Source organism: Notamacropus eugenii, chromosome 2, assembly GCF_028372415.1.
Source record: "Notamacropus eugenii isolate mMacEug1 chromosome 2, mMacEug1.pri_v2, whole genome shotgun sequence".
Taxonomy (NCBI): Eukaryota; Metazoa; Chordata; class Mammalia; order Diprotodontia; family Macropodidae; genus Notamacropus; species Notamacropus eugenii.
The window spans coordinates 297408237-297427864 of NC_092873.1; the positions used below are offsets into that span (position 1 = coordinate 297408237).

The 19628-nt window shown below is 38.0% G+C and overlaps 1 protein-coding gene and 1 pseudogene across 1 annotated transcript in view; one reads left to right on the forward strand and one right to left on the reverse strand.

The window, feature by feature from the left end:
• Nucleotides 1-19628, forward strand: part of MAN1A2 (mannosidase alpha class 1A member 2) — a 219124-nt gene that overhangs the window by 100781 nt on the left and 98715 nt on the right. The window contains exon 5 of the mRNA XM_072644497.1: nt 11484-11564. Within this exon, the coding sequence (XP_072500598.1) occupies nt 11484-11564 (81 nt within the window). The remainder of the gene's footprint in view (nt 1-11483; nt 11565-19628) is intronic.
• On the reverse strand, nt 7202-10576 carry LOC140530436 (proliferating cell nuclear antigen pseudogene; annotated as a pseudogene).

The window sequence follows — 19628 nt, forward strand, 5'->3', positions numbered from 1 at the left end:
ATCCTTAGACACTTAGGATGACCTGGCATAATTTGTTATCACACCAGGCTTTCTATAAACTTTTTCCTTTCACTGCTTCTCACTCTGTTATGAAGTGTTGCCAGTTGTAACCTTCTACTTTGTTTATAACATTCTGCAAATGGATTTAAATCCTAATATCTGTTTGAGTAGTTGATCTGATCTGCAAGGACATATGTATTTATTTACCTGTACGTAAAATTTCAGTACCTCCTTATGCAATCTGTGTATCTGAAAATACCACAAGATTTAGACTATTTGCATTGCACGTTTCTTTTGGAAGAGATTATCCTGTTCTTAATATCTGGTACCAAATTGACCACCTTCCCCTTTAAACACTCTAGAATATTTTCCTTCTTTAATTTTAGAGTAATTTCTTCTTTTGTGCCTACTTTTTGCTTTTAAATATTGGAAACATTAAAACATTTTCAAGAGATTAACTAATTTTGACAGACTCTGATAATCCACCAACATACTTTGAAACACTTGGCAGTTACATGGTATGTGTCCATGTGTCCTAGAAGGAACTGGGTGATTTGGAAGTAAAAGTTTCCAAGAATTTTTGGCAGTTTTTTGATTGATATAACCAGTTAAGCATCCAGACAGACATAATTGTCAATTCTAAAGCAGATAGTTATTAAGTTTTCTATATTCCACTTTCTTAGGTTAAAATTTCTTTTTTTTCTTGCAATTTTTAATATAATTTTCAAATACGTGAGTAACTCTTAGTTCTTTTAACATGATTAAATTATTGCAAAGTGCTTGAAAACGAAATGTTCGGGCTTGTCACTTGGTAACAGACCCAGGAACCATAGCAACACATTTAAATGTATGAGAACATCATTGAATATTACAACATAATCTTTTGGAGCAATTACTGTGTATTTTCAGATCTATTATGTACATTGGCAAGGTGCCAACAACAGAATAGCTTATAATAATAGGTGGCCAGTGAACTAGAACATCTCATTTGATAAACTAATGATTTTAATTTTCTTGAATGGTAAGGACTAGCTAGATTAAAGTATGCTTTGGTTTCCTCTCCTCTGATAAGATGGTCTAGTACAGGATTTTGGCCTGGTTCCCCATAAAGATTCTGTGCTTCATGAATTCATTCAGAAGATTTAAGGTGGGATAGTTAATTGTAAACCCATATTAACTGACATAAGTTAAGGCTCAAGAAAATAGTAGGCAAATAGCCCTAGTAGTATTTGCTTTTTCTATCAACAGTGATCTTGCTTTTGTAGGCTTTGATCCTTTTTCATTTTCTTTGCATTTTATTTTGCAAACAAATTTTGACCATTTGACTTTACTATTGATGAGCATTTCCCTCAGAATTGCCAGTGAAGAACCGTGCTCTGGCTGCCATATTTAATTTTTCAAGATTCTTTCATTGCAGTTATTTTTTCCAGTTTTATTCTAATTTGGGGGTATCTTTTTCATTAATCTTTATTTTCTCTGTGTTAATTTTTTTTCTTTTAAACTTGTATATCTCACATTTCCATGATTTTGTGAATTTCTGGCTTTGTCTAACTAATTAGCTTTCCTGAGGTTGTCACCCTGAGTGTGAAGCTGGAGACAGTTTGGGAGGGTGGATGTCTAATATCCCAGAATTCTCAGTATTCCCCATATTCCCCCAAAAAGAATACGTGAAGAAGAATGATAGAACTGTTGTTGTCATTGATTTGGTACCACTGAGTGAGAGCCACAGAAATGGAAGGGGCTGATACCTTTTCTTAGAGAGAATATAAAACACCTAATTGTGTCATATAGCTTCCTCAAATAATGAAGTTCTCATCTCTTTGGGAGTTCTCTCCAGGCATTGTAGGCAGCAAACCATCCATAACTGCTTAGCCTGTGTGATTCTCAGCTGTGTCCTCCCAGTGTGTTAATGGCCTTTTTGCTTTTTCCTGACATCTACTTGTCATGCAATGTCTATCTGGAGTGACTAGCTGGCAGGAAGAACCATTACCATTGGGCAGCACCTTTGCTTTTATGTCTTTTCTTTGTCTTGCCCCTTCCCCTGACCTGGGCTGTCCAAGACACATTTGTGACTACTAAGTAGGAAGACACTGCCATTGAAAGCACCCTCTTATCTTTTCTCCTGCAATCCCTGTCCTAGCTGCCCAGGATCCCTTCAGGCTGCTTCTCTGCTTATGTATCCTAGAAGAGGTGGAAATTCCTTTATCCTGGTGATACCAAGGCTGCCAGCCCTTGCCATCTGCTCTACATCCACACTCTGAAGATTCCTGGCACTATCATCTCACCTCATTGTAGCCTAGGGTACCCCAGCATCCTTACTACTGAACCCTTAGGACTTCTGGGCCTTTCTGTCTGTCAAAGTATAAGATCCTTTGAACCAGAGGCTTTTTTTATTTGTATTCATAGTACTTAGCACAAGTGCTTGGAATGTAGTAAGCATTTTATAAATGCTTTTCATTTATTTATTCATTCATTAATTCATTTATCACTTTTTGGGAGGTGCTCAGCCCATGTCTTTCTGTCTTTACTCCTGTTTTTCCTAGTTCCTTGTTGGTCAGATGTTGCAGCCTCTTTATACTTACGGTGTACCTTTCCTTTGCCCTTTATATGGTGCTTCGCTTATTTGGAAGCAGTGGTCTTCCAGATCTTGCTGCTATCTAAGTAAAATGTTTATATTGAAAAACGTCAACCTTTGATTTCATAGAAAGCTGGGGTTAGCAAAAGTAGCCCAGCCCACTCCTCTTTTTCAGCTCTAGGCCCAGCTTGTTGTCCATCTGTTCTGTATGTGCAGTATAGGTTTGGGCAATTTCTATAGGGCATCTCTTTAATAGCATTTTGAAATCAGGGGAAGCAGCATTCCTCATCTGCTTCATCTTTCATATGTGAATGGAATAGGTCACACTCCTTGGGATGATTATATTTGTTACAGGAATTTCTGCTATGGCCTTGATGCTTGATTCAGTCAATACAGTGCATTCTGCAAATAGGAGCATCAACAAGACCTCATCATCCACCAGGAGACCTTCCTCTACCTGAACCCTACCCTGAAATCCTTGAATCAGTCCTGACTCATTTGGCAAGCACAAAGCTCTAGTTTTATATCTAGTCTGATGTTTACAGTCAGAGCGTCATTGAATAGGGTTTCTGTGGTCAGCTTCTTTTAAGGAATCTTGAATGATCTTGATGTAAAAGAGCTACTTGAAGGTCATACTGCATATATTCATTACATTTATCGAATTGACTATGAGGCTCTCCCTATGCAACAAGCTGCCCCTAGCTGCCCCCTCCTATTATCTTATCCTCATTGTCAACTCTTCTCTACGTGTCCCACTCCAAAAATTGCCCACCTTTTCCACTGTTCAATATGGCTTTGAGACCACCTGGTCTTTGGAATTCAGATTCCATAATGATAACCCTTTGATATATTACTAAACTTGCTATATTTTGCTCCTGCTTCTGTACTCTGATCCAGCCAGAATCTTTTCTGTACTTTACCACATGACACTTCATCTTCTGTTTCCTATTATCCTGGCCAGAAATGTACTTCTTCCTTATTATTCTCACAGAATTCTTTTCTTTCAAGATGCAGCCAAAGCACCGTCTTTTTCTGTAAAGTGTTTCCTGATCCCTCAACTGCTAAGGCCTACTTACTCTAATTCCCTTGTATTTAACTACTTTGTTTTATTTTGTATTCATTTTGTACTTATTTATTCTTTTCATACTTATGTAAACGAAAATGTCTCCCCAGATAGGATATAAGTTTCTTAACAGTAGAGATTTGTTTTTTAAAATCTCTGTCCATAATGATTAGCATATGGTAGGTTCTTGCTGATTGTTTGATGCCCTCTCCCAAATGAAACATCTAGTTTAGCAATGCTCCCCAAGACCCCTTGAGAGTTAAAAGTCACAAAGTCACATAATTTGGTAAGTTGGAAGGTATATGAGCAGCCACCTAGTTTAACCGATACCCAAGAGGATTTGTCACTATTCAGCTTCTTGAAGACTTCCAGGAGGAAAACCAAGTATCCCCTGCCACTTTATATAGCTCCTTTGTTAGGAAGCTTTCCCTGACATCTAGCTTAGATTTGCCTTTTTACAGATTTTACCTATTGCTCTTGTTTCTGTCCTTTAGGGTTAAACAGAACAAGTCTAATCTTTCACATGACAGCCCTTCATGTACTGGAAGGAGACTATCATGGTGTCCCCCAAGTCTTCTCTTATCTAGGTTAAACATTCTCTGTGCTTTGCATCAATCTCTCTAACATGGATATGGGCCCTTCACCATCTTGGATGCCCTCCTGGTCTGTCTTATCCGTGGCCTTCTCAAAATTTTCTAGTCAAAACTGAATACAGTATTCCAAACGAGATCTTTCAAGGGTCAAGTATAGACAAAGGATCCCTTCCTTTTCCCTAGAAGCTATGCTTCTCTTAATACAGCCCAAAGAGCACATTGGCTTTTTCTGGGGTACTACATCATACTGTTGAATCATTGGAATTTGCAATTCACTAATGCCACCCCATCCCCAAATCTTCTCAAACTTTGATCTAACCATCTCATTTTTTTTAGTACCCAAGTTTAAGAATTTACATTTGTTTTTATTAAATTTCATTTTATTAGATTTGTTAGTTACCCATTCCAGCTTATTGTAATCTGTATATTTGATAAATTGCCATCTGTGCCTTTGTCCAAGTCATTGCTAAAAGTGTTAAATAGGGTCCTGAAACACAGATTCCTGGGATATTGTATTGGAGATCTTCTGTCATTGAGACTCTGTTTTCCACTTCTCTTTTACTCCAGCAATGTCATTAGCACTTTATCGAACTTTTATTTCCATCTACATTCCCATCTCTCCATACACATTCTTCATGAGAATAGCAAAAGCCTTGCTGAAATCTAGGTAAAAGTCTGGCTGCAGAGTATCCCTGTTCTAGCAGTTTAGTAACTTCTGCTATAAAAAGAATTCAAATTAGTCAGTCTTGGCTTATTCTTGATGAAGCCATGCTGGCTATGGATAATCAGATCTTCTTTCGGATTGTCACCAGCTATCTCTTTAATAAACTCTTTCAGATTTTTTCTAGAAATAGAAATCAAGCTCATTGGCCAATAAGACTGTTATTTCTTTTTGAAAATCATGACATTTGCCCATCTTCAATTCTGTGGCATTTTGTTTTAAAATCTAAATTGGTGAATGAGTTCCCTATGAATCCACATTGGTTTTTTCTTCAAAAAGAGCCTTTTTCTTCCTCATTGAGCTATTTCCTATTCCAGCTTCAGAATTTTGTATTTGATTGTCTTCCATCCATCCTGAGCCTTGTTGTGTTTCTGTTTATGGGATCCTTTTTGACCTTCCTCTGAACCCTCTTAAATTTGTTTTACCAAAATCTAGGGCATATGTTAGATTATGCCCAGATTTTTTTTTTCACTTTTCATAGAATCTGAAATGAAGTGATTATTTCTCCCCAGGCTACTCATTATTTCTCAGTAACCAATTCTTCAGCAATTAAATCCAGTGTAGAATTTTGCCTTTTTGGGTTCTCCATCTTTTGAAGTATGAAATTATCACTAAGACAAGCCAAAAAGTTATTATTGCAGTTTTTGACAGAGTTTCAAGCAAATACGTGGATATTTGAAGTCCTTCTTCATTTGTGCAATATACCTCTGTGCTAGTGTTGTGATCTTTTTCTCAAATTCCTTGTCTTTCTTTTGTCTAGATGTTCTTTAGTATGGGCCAGTGTCAAAATCACGTATTGTTTCTCCTTCTGTTGACCTTCAGCCTGATGCTCCCTGCTTTCTCCTTCTGCATTTCCTTAAGGGAATATACATGCTTCATATACAGTGTTATATTCCTTTTACCTCTCTTGGAGAGTCAGCTAATGACATAGTGGGTAGTGTGCTGGGACTGAAGTCAGGAAGACCTGAGTTCAAATGCAGCCTTAGACTCTTATTATCTGTGTAACTCTGGGCAAGTCACTTAACCTCTGTCTTTCTCAGTTTCCCCATCTATAAAATGGAGTTAATATTAGTACCTACCTTGTAGAGTGGCTATGAGGATCAAATGAGATAACATTTGTGAAAACTACTTGCCGTAGTACCTGGCATGGAGATGCTGTATAAATGTTTGCTGCCACCACCAGCAGTTATTTTAAATAAGTTCTACCCAGCCACAACTATGGTTCAGTCATGAGTTTCATCCCACCAAGTCTTTGTGGTACCTGGGAGGTCTAAGTTGCCCCTTTGGGCCCTTAGTTTGCTGCTTAAACTTTGTCAATTAATATACAGAATTTTGAGGCTGTGGGTTTTTGCTTCCTTGGAATTTCCCCGTTTCCGTCGCTATTCTTCCTTATAGCTGTTCTCTTTGCTTCATGAGTGATGGCACAGTGTTCGACTCTTCATGAACTTTCTTATTCTTTCACTGCCTTTTTTCATTTAAAGTCTTTCAGATTCTATTTGTATGACACCTCACATGCTTGCTAGCTCTCTTTAGGTGGATTTTATCTCTTATCAGAGATCTTCATATTTTATGCTGTGGTTCAAAAGTCCAAGTTCCATTCTCACATAGCACCTTCTGGTACCTGTTTTCATCTCAAATATCGTTTTCTATTTTGCATCCCTACCCTTCATACTTAAACAATGAAGAAAACCAAATCTGTCACTGTGATCTGCATTTTCTTACCCAAGACTTTGTAATCTTTAGCAGTCTCACTATCGTTTTCCTTCATGTGAACCACCAAGAGTGGATAGCTGTCCTCCATTTCTGAGGGGAGAGGGTTGTGTGTGTGTATATTTTAGTTCCTTTATTGCTATTATTATTGTGCTTTATAGTCAATAATTCCAGAGTGAAAAATAAAAACATTAATAATTTTTACATTAATCTTTGCTATGGCTGAGAATCCATGTAGATTTATGTATCTGACCAGGGACCTGTTTGAAGGTACTACTCAGTGAAGAGCTCACTTACCGTATAATTTTATTTACATTGAAAATACATCCCTTTTCCTGTTAGAATTACAAAAGGAGTTTGTGGGCGTCAAAACATCTAAAATAGAATTTTGAAGTATGGCATGGTCTAGGTTAATAGTATTAAGATCTAACTTTTGAACTTTTTAGAATAAATTATAAGGTAGAAGTAAGTACTACATTTACATTTTATCTTTATGTATAAAAGTAAAATTGAAAGCTAAGGCCTGAAAGACTTAACAGTTAAACACATTGTATCTCAAAAGTAGTTCCTTTCAAGAGTTTTCTTTTTTTTTCCTCCTTCTTCTTAAAGATAAAATGTGTCTGAGCTCCTCCTTCATCTTCTTTCTTGGGAGCCAAGTAATCTTTTATATATCCCATGTCTGCCATCTTATACTCCAGAAGAAGTGGCTTATTTATAATTCTGCTGGGTGTTACTGAAGGACAACATGGAGTGACTTTGGTAAAAAAAAGTCAAATATTGAAGTGCAAAGGTCAACTGAACTGGTTCATTTAATCTCTGTTGTAACAGCATTACTTGTGTGGTCCAGTTTCATGTTTCCACTTGCCAGTTCTCCATTGATGGAAAAGTTTATACCATCTTTTCCACTATGACTCAGAACTAGACAGATTGTACAGATTCACCAGTAGGTATTTTCACTATACAGCTGTATTCTTGTTCTAGAATTCCAGCTTTCAATATCTAACTCAATTAGCTTCAGTCTGAAAACTTTTTCAGTGCCAATTTATTTACATTGTATTTAAGCCTCAGGTAATGATCTCTTCATTGCTGGCACATTTTGATATTTTTGGACATGCTGCTAAGAAGAATGCCCTAGGCCAGGCTGGGGGTCGCAGTGGCAGGTATTTAAGCCCTCCGAGTAGAAGGTGAGTTGTACCAGGGAGATGTGTGATGAGTCCATGCATTGGTGAAGTCTTTTAGTGTCTCTAACACCTTCTTAAGAATGGAGCCCTGAACTAGCCTTTCCTTAAATGTGGTAGTGAACAGAAGAAACCCTAAAAGAAGCTAAGAAAAATAAAGCTGCCATAGGCCTGAGGGGAGGGTAGAGAGCTGGGCTCTCTGAAGCAAAGTCCTCAGCCTGAGAGAAGACTCAGGCACAGAAAAGCAGTTGCAATGGCTGCCTCTAACTCTAACAACAAGGGCTTGTCTTCCATTGTGATAAATCTTTGATACTTGCTCCAGGAAAAAAGAAAGAAGAAACGAAGAAAACCCCTCTTGTCGTTATCAGTTTTGTAATAACTACCTTTGGGCAAGGGAGTCGCTGCTGCTCTTACTGTTCTTTTCTTCTTTTTGTAACCCTTCTGGATAACCTGTCATCTAATCATTTCTGTGGCTATACTGTACCATTTCTCCATCTTCTGGAAGAACCTTATCTTTTTTGAGCTCTAAGTATACAACTGCCTTTTTGTTTGTTTCGCCTCAGCTTTTCTTTCAAGTGCCAAGACTCTCTCCCTGTGCCTCAGACCCCTCTCTTTTCCTTATTGAAGTCTCACTTCTGATTCTGTGGAATGTTCCTTATTCCTAAAACCTAGAATGTGGAGATGAGTTCCTTGAGTCTCCCTTCACCTTCTCCAGGAGGGAGATTAGTCTACAGACTTAACATCCATATCTATCATCTTCATCTTTTTTTTTTTTTTAAACAAAAGTGAATGGTCTTTTTCTATCTGCGATCCTGTTCCATAGTTCTTTCTCTGCATGTGGAAGGCATTTTGCCTCAAGAATCCATTGGCAATTTTTTAAGTCCTTGTATTTCAGTGAAGTACTAAGTGTACCAAAAAAATTCCTCACACACTGTGGTTGTTGCTGTGTACAAAGTTCTCCTGGTTCTGCTCCTTTCACTCAGCATTAGTTTATATAAGTCTTTCCAGGCTTCTCTGAAGTCTTCCTGTTCATCATTTCTCATAGCACAATAGTATTCCGTTACGTTCATATACCACAACTTGTTCAGACATTTCCCAATTGAAGGGCATCCCCTTGATTTCCAGTTTTTGGCCACCACAGAGAGCTATTTTTGTACATGTGGGACCCTTTCCCATTTCTATGATATCTTTGGGATAGAGTCCCAGAAGCGATATTGCTGGGTCAAAGGGTATGCACATTTTTGTAGCCCTTTGGGCACAGTTCCAAATTGGTCTCCAGAATGTTTGGCTTAAGAATTCTATTTTTATTATGAAATATAAAAGGGAAATACATAGATAGAGTGTGTATAAAGTAAATAATGCGATGATAACAAATATGATTTTAAGAGTGGGAAGAGATTGTAGTTGGAGAAGTGAAAAGTAGGAGCCAGAAAAAAATAAATTCCATCACAGGAAGAGGCACAAAAATATATTACAGTAGAGGAACAGAAGGGAGGGAGACAAGTGTTGTTTGAGAGGTACTCTCATCTGATTGGATTCAAGGCGGGTAGGAGGGCAATAGGAAGGGAAGGGGGAGTAAAGGGAGGGGATACTAAAAGGGAGGGAAGAAGTAGTAAGGGAAGAGGGGATTAAAAGAGAGGGGGGCTGAAAGAAGGGAGGGAAGTCTAAGGGAGGCAGTGGTCAAAAATTAAAACTATTGTGGAGGAGAAGGGAGAGCTAAAAGCACAAACAAGGGGAAAGGGGATGGAGGAAAAGACACAGATTCATAATTGTGAATGTGAATGGGATGAACTCTCCCATAAAACATAGTGGATACAGGAGACAGCGCAATGGATTAAAAACCATAATCCAACATTATGTTGTTTACAAGAAACACAGGGTAAAGGTAAAAGGTTGGAGCAGAATATTTTGTGCTTCCACTGATGTTAAAAAAGCAGGGGTAGCAATCCTAATCTCAGACAAAGCAAAAGCAGAAACCAATCTAATCAAAAAAAGATAAGGAAGGAAACTATATCCTGCTAAAAGGCATTATAGACAACTAAGCAATTCCATTACTAAACATATACGTTCCAAGTGGTATGGCATCCAGATTCTTAGAAGAGAAGTTAAGGGAGTTACAGGAAGAAATAGACAGCAAAACTATACTAGTGAGGGACCTCAACCTCCCCTTCTCTGAACTTGATAAATCTAACCTCAAAATAAACAAGAAAGAAGTTAAGGAGGTGAATAAAACTCTGGATGAGGTAGATATGATAGATTTCTAGAGAAAATTGAATGGGGAAAGAAAGGAATATACTTTTTTCTCAGCATTACATGGCACACGTACAAAAATTGACCATGTGCTAGGCCATAAAAACTTCACAATCCAGCACAGAATGTCATCTTCCATCTTGATGCAAGTCACTGCACATATATATCCTTACTCTCAAGCATAGTTGGAATTTTCAGCCTTAAAAAAAAATTACTTGTAATTCCACTTTAATCACTTGGGGAAAAAAGTCCCGTCTCCCCTTCCCCCCCCAGCTTTTTTCCCTAGGCATATTCCTTCATCCCTTTGACCTTGGCCTTGGTCTATCTTCTCATCTGTTTTTCTGATGCGCCCTTCCCAGCACTGTCCTCCCTCACGTTGCTTGACTTTGCTTGTGTTTTTACCTTTTTTCACTTACATTGCCTAGTCTTGCCAGCTACCTTCTTGATTCTTCTTGGGTCCTTTAATATCCCATATTTTTCCTTCATTCTTACTTATAGAAATGTAAAGTAGAAACTATATCGGTACTTGACACCAAGATTGTTTTCCTTGATATTTTCTTCAGTTTTTCCCAAATTTAATCTTGGACTTCTTTATTAGTTCAAACTTGTCCAAATCAGATCTAGTTTCTTTCTCCTTGTTTTTTTTTTCAAGTTCTTCTATCTTATGCCTTCTTCTCATAGAAGTCAGAAGGTGTTTTAACTAAAAGTGTTAGAGACTATATTGTCATACGTGTTCCATGAACAAGAATTTGTCCCCTGTTTTGTTATAGGCTGACAGTGGTATAGCCAGTGAGACCATGGGTAGTGTTCTCTTTGATTTATTCACATGTGTAACTGCAGCTCATCAAAAAAATCTACCAATTGCTTCTGTGTTTCTCGTAAAGATTGAGGCTCAGTGGGACCAGTCTTATGAAGTAGGCTGGACAAACAATTCACAGCCCCTGCTGCCTCCTTTGGGATGTCTTAGTCATAGATCTCCTTTTGGTGCCATCTTCTCTCCTCCTCAGAGTTAGAAGTATGGACCTGTATAACAGTGAGCACACAATCCTTAAATCTGTTCCATCAAGACAGTAGAATCCTAGAAAATGATGATGGTTTAGAAAGTATAGAATACCAGAGCCTGGGGGTAGAAATAGGTATATATGTATTACTTTGCAATTCTCTTTGATTTGTCAAATAATGAGGTTAAATGAAAGATGACTTTATTGTTTTTTTGGAGGGTGGTTTTCTTTATTTTTCTTTTAATGGGTGGGGGATGCATTACTCAAACATACTATATGGCCTTGGCAGAAGTTTTTCAGTATTGTTGCTTTCAGAAAGGAACAGCTTTTTTTTTTTTTTTTTTTTGTTAAAGCCTTGAAAGTTACATATTTTCATTCTTTTTTCTCCACAGAATTCGGAGGTGTCTGTATTTGAGGTCAATATTCGTTTCATTGGAGGACTTCTTGCAGCATATTACCTTTCAGGACAGGAGGTAACAAATATTAAGTAATGTCATTTTGCCACCTACCAAATAAAATATTTATCCATAGGTTCTGAAAAGAAAGCACTTTTTAATACATTAGATTGCCTAATTAGAATGATTGTCAAAGGACTGGATGTTTGAGGGAGAGTTGTTCTAGGTAAGTAGTTCATAAGTAAGAAAAATAAGATAGTGATTTTTTTCCTTTTGTGGGTCTTCATAAGAAGCAGATAAATTAGAGAGATTTTGTGTTGTATTTCAGTTTTTGTTACAAGGTAATACAATTTGAAAAAAGTGTTTCCGTTTTATGTAGATAATTCAGAAGTACCTCTCTCATGTTTCTTCTGAGTTTCAGTCTTATTTCACCAACTACTAGGATAGATTTCTTCACATGTGTCACAGAGAAATCTCAAACTTATTTTGTTCAAAGCATAATTCATTATGTTTCTCCCTAACTTCCCCCTCCTCAGAATTTCCATTTCTGGCAAGGCCACCACCATTATTTCAGTCTACTAGGCTCACAGCCCTAGGAGTTGTGTCACACTCCACATTTAGTCAGTTTTCAGATTCTATTAATTCTACTTCCCTGTATCTCATATATTTACTTTCTCTCCTCTCATATGATCTCTGTCCTAAGTCAAGTGCTCTTTTCCTCTCTCTCACACCATTACAGTAGCCTAGTAATTTAGTCTCCCTGCCTTTACTTTCTTCCTTCTTCATTCCATTCTCCACACGAATGTGTGATATTCTTATGTGCAAGTCTAACCATATCACTCCTCTATTCAGTTGACCCCAGTGACTTCTTGTTACCTTTAGGATCCTGAACTATGGTGACTGAAATAGTGAATTGATTTGGGAGGTTTAAAAGAATTACTTTGCTGAAGTGCAGTCTAGTTGAGATTATACATTAGATTATTACTGAGCCAATTCAGTATGACTTTATCATTTTCTCTAGTTTGTATTCAGCAGCCTGCAGATAGGAAAGAATGAGACAGATGGTGAGAGTGATACAAGTTTGGGAATTTGTCATGGTGTGCTTTGTGATATAATAAGGGGCCCAGTCCCTATGCAAGCATAGCCATGTGCAGTTAGTAGTATACCGTTAGACTGATTCCCCAAGAGGTCAAGGGAGGGAATGAAGAAGAGGGTAGCCAATGCAGGGACAATGACCTGAGAAAGAACCAGGAGGGATAAGGATCAGATAATATGGTAAAATTGAAGAATAGACTTCATGGTAATAAAGTTTAGGTCAAAGTGGAATGCTAGAAGATTGTGATTAGATGAAGGAATTTGAGGGTTCGTGAAGGTGGAAGTAGAATACTTGAGGGTGATGGCAGTGTCAAGAGTATGACTTTGTGTAGCTGAGGTGGACTGGAGGAGGAGATCATGGGAACTGAGTGGCTAAGATGTTAGGGTTCATTGAAGGGAATATCCATGTGTAGAAGTATCCCTTGATACAGCCTGGGAGCCAGGCACTGAAGTCACCAAGGAAGAAAGGAGAATGTCCTGGGGGTTCATAAATAATGGCCACCAGGATCTGGATAGCATGAACCTCAGAGGAGGAGAGTTTGACTGCATAATGATGGTAGTAGAGTCAGGAAGTCACAGTGGGGAGGAAGGAGTGCTAGCATTTCTCTAATGTGATGGGGATGGGGAAGGATGAGTGAAAGTACCCTGGGTACTGGAAGGGGTAGCCAGGTATATTTTTCTTCTCATGCTAAAGTATGTCAAGATTATCAGAATCAGTATTCCTCCTAGTGATTATGATCTTATTCTTAATAGAAAATTTGAAGAAATATAAGAACTTTATGATTAATTTATTAAGGATTTGTAATTTTGCTTAAATATTGGTTTGCATTTTTAAAAAGTATCTTTTGAGGTTTGTAGCTTAAGACTTTGTTGCTTTAGACTTAAAGGGCCTTTACAGAAGCATCGCAAGATCCAGCCAGTGCTGAAAGCAACAGACCTTTTTATTTGGGGAATGGACGGGCAAAGCACATGGCTTGGCTAAGAGACATCAAAGGGACAAGAAGATGAGGGTCACAGCAGACACCCCTACAGTCGAAGGCAATAGCTAACAGTTAAAAAAAGAAAATATTAAACAGAACAGGGAAACAAGCAGGAGGATGCTCTCCTCCCCTTAGTTTTGAGCCACATATCCTATTTACATTTTAGGCGTTAATTTTTTAAGTTAAGGTAATCTGCCGTAATCTGGGACTGTTTTGATAAAAATAAATACAGATCCTGCCCTTTAGAAACTTAGAATGAGTAAGGGGTAAGTGCTGGGTCTGGAGTCAGGAAGACCTGAGTTCAGATGTGGTTTCAGACACTTAACAGCTATGTGACCCTGGGCATGTCACTTAACCCTGTTTGCCTCAATTACCTCATTTATAAGATAGGATGGATAACGAAATGGCACATTAGTCTAGTATCTCTGCCAGGAAAATCCCAAAAGGGGTCATGAAATCACTTCTGTTTGCCTTAATCCACTAGAGAAGGAAATGGCAAACCACTTCAGTATCTTTGCCAACCACATGGACAGAATGGTCCACGGAGTCATGTAGAGTTGGACATGATGAAACCCACCACCACTGGCATATAGGGTAATACAGAGCATTGCTGATCAATCAATACAGACTTAATAAGAGTCTCCTATGGTGTAGGCGTAATTCCAAAAAAGTAAACCATCTGGGTTTGCTCTGAGAGTTTCACAGAGATTTCTTCCAGCTCAGTGGATAAGGAAAACTTTAGGAAGAGAGCAGCTACCCATACCTTTGGAAGGAGGGGGCTGCTGTCAGCAGGGACTTGGGGGCCTACAAATGACTTCACTTTTTGTAGCACCTTCCAGGTCTCCCCCAGGTTATCTTAGATGATCCTTGGCAGGCCTGGGAGCTGTCAGAACAACCATTTCAGGTGCTTCTCCGGTAAGGAAGCTGAGCTACCGAGAGGCCACAGAAATCACACCAGGCCATGCACCTCAGAAGGGATGGATGGGACCCTTCATCTGGTTCTCTGTCAAATGAGATTGTATGTATGAAGTACTTTGAATACTTTATAGCACTCTTTGCATAGTAGCTATTGTGCACTTCTGTTTCCCTTTGCCCACCTTGTTGGTGCCAGATTTTCCAGATTTCTAGAACCTGGATCACCACCATCAGTGGAAAAGACATTGATGTTGGACTTTTAGTTGAGGATTTGGTTTCTCAGTCACATTATTGTCATTAAGTATTCTTCATGATATTCTCTTAGAACAAATAGCATTTTAATAATAGCTTATAGTATTGAAAGCATTTTCTGATGTATTTTTTCATTACAGGCCTACTCCATATCAGGCACTATTGTAGGTTTTGGAGATGCAAAGGTAGAAATGAAATAATCTCTCTCTTTGAGGAGCATACATTCTGTTGAGGCAAGATAACATGCAGTGGGTATGTGGGCAACAGCAACAATCTCGTTTTCTGGAGTAAGCCATGAAAAGTTGGAAAGGCCAGGAAATGCCTCATGTAGAAGGTGGTGCCGGAATTGTGTTTCGAAGGAATTGAGTGATGTTAAGGCACAGAAATGAGGAGAATGCATTCTAAGAATTTGTGGCAGCCATTGCGAAAGTACAGAGATGAAAGAGAGTGTCATGTATGAAACAGGATTTGTCTAGATCGTGTGGAGGGGAGTACTGTATAATAAGGGTGGAAAGATAGAGTGGACAGGGCTTTCAATGTGAAGTGTTCACACATCCTGAACAGCCACCAGTCAGGGCTGTTGTAGAGACGATCATGCTAATGCAGACTGTTCTAGAGAGAATTTTTAGGACTTGTCCAGGTCTGATGACTCTTGGTGGCTTCTCCCTTTTACTTATTGCAGTGCAGCATGGCATACACTGAGGCATTTTTGTTACAGCAAATGGTTTTTTGAAAAATATGGACCACATAAAGTGTGAACGCAGGTTGAATAATTCAAGCAGTGGAACCCCGTTGTTAGGAGCCATCTGCACTCTTACATAGCACTTGTTGGTGGTAATGTTCTTTATAATGGAATTTTGACAGAAAACATGGCACATAAATTCAGAAATTGTTCGGAGAAGAAGAGTAGTCTAAGGTGGGATTAGTCATTGAGGAATTTTCTGGAGAGAGATATTTGATTTAGTTTTGAAAAAATGAGGAGGGGAGAAAAGCAGAGTGAATCTACTCAGACAAAAGACAAGGTGGAGGAAGGAATGGAAAAGTCATGTATATGCAAGCAACATAAAGCTTGTACTTACATGATTCTAGGTTGCCTGGAATGAATAGTCTATATTGGGGGATGATCTGACCTAAAAAGGTCTTTAAATTAGAATATGGTCTCTTTTAATATTTTTAGGGGAAATAGGTAGCGCTGTAGGGCATAGAGCAGAATCAGGAAACTTCTTCTTTCTGAGTTCAAATGTGGCTTCAGCCACTTACTAGCTGTGTGACCCTGGGCAAGTCACTTCAGCCTGTTTGCCTCTGTTTCCTTATCTGTAAAATGAGCTGGAGAAGGAAATGGCAAGCCACGCTATTATCTTTGCCCAGACAATCTCAAATGGGTTCATGGAGTGTTAGACACAACTGAACAACAGTGTTTTTAACCTAAAAATATTTTATTCAGAATTTCTAAGAAATTCAGCTCACTATTTATTAAGTGCAAGCACTGTACCAGGCATTATCAGGCCTTTTTAAAAGTAGGAAGTTATTTGACCTTAAGTGTCAAAATTTATTTAAGATACCAGGAAAGGGTGCTTATGGCACGTGCTTCACCGGTTCGTTTACAAAACATTTATTGTGAAGGGATTGTGAAAAGGTTTCTAGGCACTGGCTCTTTTGTGTTAGATTCGTATCAAATGATTGAAGTATTAGTGACATGAGTAAAAGTAGCACTTTAACACTGTGCACAGCAGTGACAGGAGCACCATTCCTACCGTTGGCCTTTCAGACTTGCCCAGGGGATTGGAATGATTTGCTTTGAGATACACTCATTATTTTTTAACAATATAATTGACATAATTGAGAGACATTGTGAGATAGTAGATTAGATAGTATTGGGTCAGGTTACCTTGGATTGACGAGGTATGGTGACTTTGCAGTCCTAGGAACCACTTAAGCTCATCATCCCAGGCCACTCTTTTCAGGTAGAATATTCTGGTTACTTGCTGATTTGCACTTGGTAGGAGTTTATTTGTGTAGTAGCTCTGTGTGGATCAGTGAAATCATGGGGCTTGGACACTAGAGAAGATCTCTTAGTAAAGTGAACTACATGGTGAGATATTAAGAGCTAGATAAACTTTCTTCATTTCTTTTAAAATGAAAATTCAAAGTATGTTTACTTTTCCTCTTGGTATTTTGTATCAGAAGCTATGAATAGTTTCTGGCTTTGGAGAGCAAATAGTGAGGTCCTAAAAGCATACAAGAACCTCCAGAATTACTTGAATGACATGATTCTAGAATTGAATTGGAAACTAATTCTCCTGTCTTGCACAAGCTTATACAAATTCTAATTTATACCATGATAAATTGCTAATTTTTTAAGGGAAGCAAATTATGTATTAAGACTGAGGAAGACTTTATAGCAGTTATACCTTGTAGGGCAGGAAAGTAAATGAGGGCTATATACCACCCTAACAAAATGTTCTTGTTTGTTTTTGATGTATTTATACCATAAATGCGAGCTTTATCATTTTCTTCCAGAACAAGACTATTTATATTAAATATTCACAGGATAAAAAACTTGAATGACTTATTCTGTTTACTGATCCTTGTCCTAAATAGAAGGCATTTCTTTTACATGATTGTCTCTTCTCATTTTTATAATAGCTATCAAAGTGGCATCCCTTCCTGGATAAGATAACAGCATAATTTCTGTGGATAAATGCACTCTGAAATCTGTCAGATAAAATAGAGAAATGGTACCTTGGCATATTTAATACCCTGGTCACAGATAATAATAAAAAAAGAACCCTTCACTAGAACACTAATATACACTATTGCCTTAGTGCAAGAGGATCCTCAGTAAGATCTTATTGTTGTAAAAAGAATCTCTTCAACCTAAAAGTCTCAAGTATTTACTAACGTTGGTTATGTTTAGCTGATCTTTACTGTCAGACCATCTACAGAAAGGTATTGATTTGAAGAAATAAATAGGTTAAGAGCCCAATTCTCTACCAGAACCATTGCAGTAAAAATATCTTCCTTCCATATTTCCTTTATATAACTTGCTCTCCAACAGCCCCTCCCCCCCCGCCAACAACAACAACAACTGTTTTTCTACAATTTTGTACACAACGTATCTGCTTTTAAATTGACTTAATACACCCCTTCAGAGCCCCAGGGGGCACATGACAGCTGTCTTCAAGTATCTGAAGGACTGTTCCATTGAAGAGAGGTTAGATTTTTGCAGGTTGACCCCTGAGGTCAGAAGCGGGAATACCAGGGAGAAGCTGTAGAGAGACCAGTTAAAGCTGGATGTCGAGAGAGACCCCTTCACATTGAGAACTCTTCCATAAGTGGGATGATTGAAATAAAGAGTACTGGCTCCACTTCATTGTAGGTTTTAAGGCAGAGGCCTAAGTAGTTGGCCACCTATCCTCTGTGCTGTAGTCAGAATTCTTTAGATATGAATGGGTTCGAGTAGGTAGACCCTGAAGTGCTCTGCAGCTCCAAATTTCTGTGATTCTTTAATCTGAAAAAAAGATTGAAGTAATGAAAAAATGAGCTACTTTAGAAAAAAAGGGTATTTTAGAATTATTGGACTAGTATTTCTAGAAAAGAGCACTGAATTAGATAAGACTAGATATTGGGATAGAGTGATTGATCCAGCCTTGTTCAAACCAGGGATGTAGTTTTCCCTTTATTTGATCTTTTAAAGCTTGGTAAGAAGTAAATGAATTGGCTGCTTAGGCTTGGGGTGTAAATGAGTTTAACATTAAAAAGACTTGCAGAGTTATTGAGAAAATGTACATTTTAGATTGAAGCAATTTAAATGTATATTGGTATCTAATTTGTAAAAGTAAAATTTATATATTGGATGCTAACAGACTCACTTTATTCAAAATCTGATTCTTTGCAGGAAGAATGCTTGTTTTACTGATTAAAGTAACTACTCTTATTGAGTCAGTGTAAAGAAGGAAAATTTTTTAAAAGAAAGCTCTTTCCCCATAGAATAACATCTAATACATTGAAATTGTGTGTTTTGTTCAGGTATTTGTCACAGTCTTGTCCCCCTGATTTCACTCCCCTGGAGAGAAACATCATTCATATTCTACTATCTTCCATTTTTATAAATGAAAAAAACTGAGGCTGAAAGTCCTTTGACTTGACTTTTAAAAAAATGTCAGATTAAGGATTATAGGATCATAAAAGTTTAGGCCTCAAAGGGACTTAAGAAGTCATTCCTTTTCATGGATGAGCAAAATGAGGTCCATGGAGGTTAAATCATTGATCAAATGAATGAATGAGTAAAAGAAGCATTTATTCAGGACTTTTCTATGACAGGAACTATGCTAAAGCCAGGAATACAAAGCTTGCCTTCCGAAAGGGGAAATGGCATATATGTTGGAATGAGAACCAAGGGAGGAGTGGGGTGGGGGATGGTCTTGGGAGTTACACAAAGAAATCTGTTCACATGCCCTTTCTAGAAACAGTTGTAGTATAGTGGTATAGATTTGATTATTGAGCCCGCCAAAGAATAAGAAGTAAATATAAGAACAAGAATTATGTGCTAAATGACCTGGACAAAGGGTAAGATGGTGGGTGGTAGACAGTTGTGAGATGAGAAGCATAGTTTCATCTAGTCCCTGCTATAGAAAGTGAGAAGGTTGAGTTTGTACATATTTATTCACCCGTCAATAGAGCTTGGGCCATAGTTTGAAAAGTGAGTAGATTTAACTTTCCCAGGGATTTGGGGCATTTTTCTAGTATTCCGTTTAGGTGGAAGAAGTTGATCTTTGACTGAGTGGATAACAAGATAGCTGGGACAGATTGCCCCAGATCATATAGTGGCAGAGACAACATTTGAACTCAGGTCCTCTGATTCCATATTCATCAGTCTTTCTACTGTACTAGATACAAA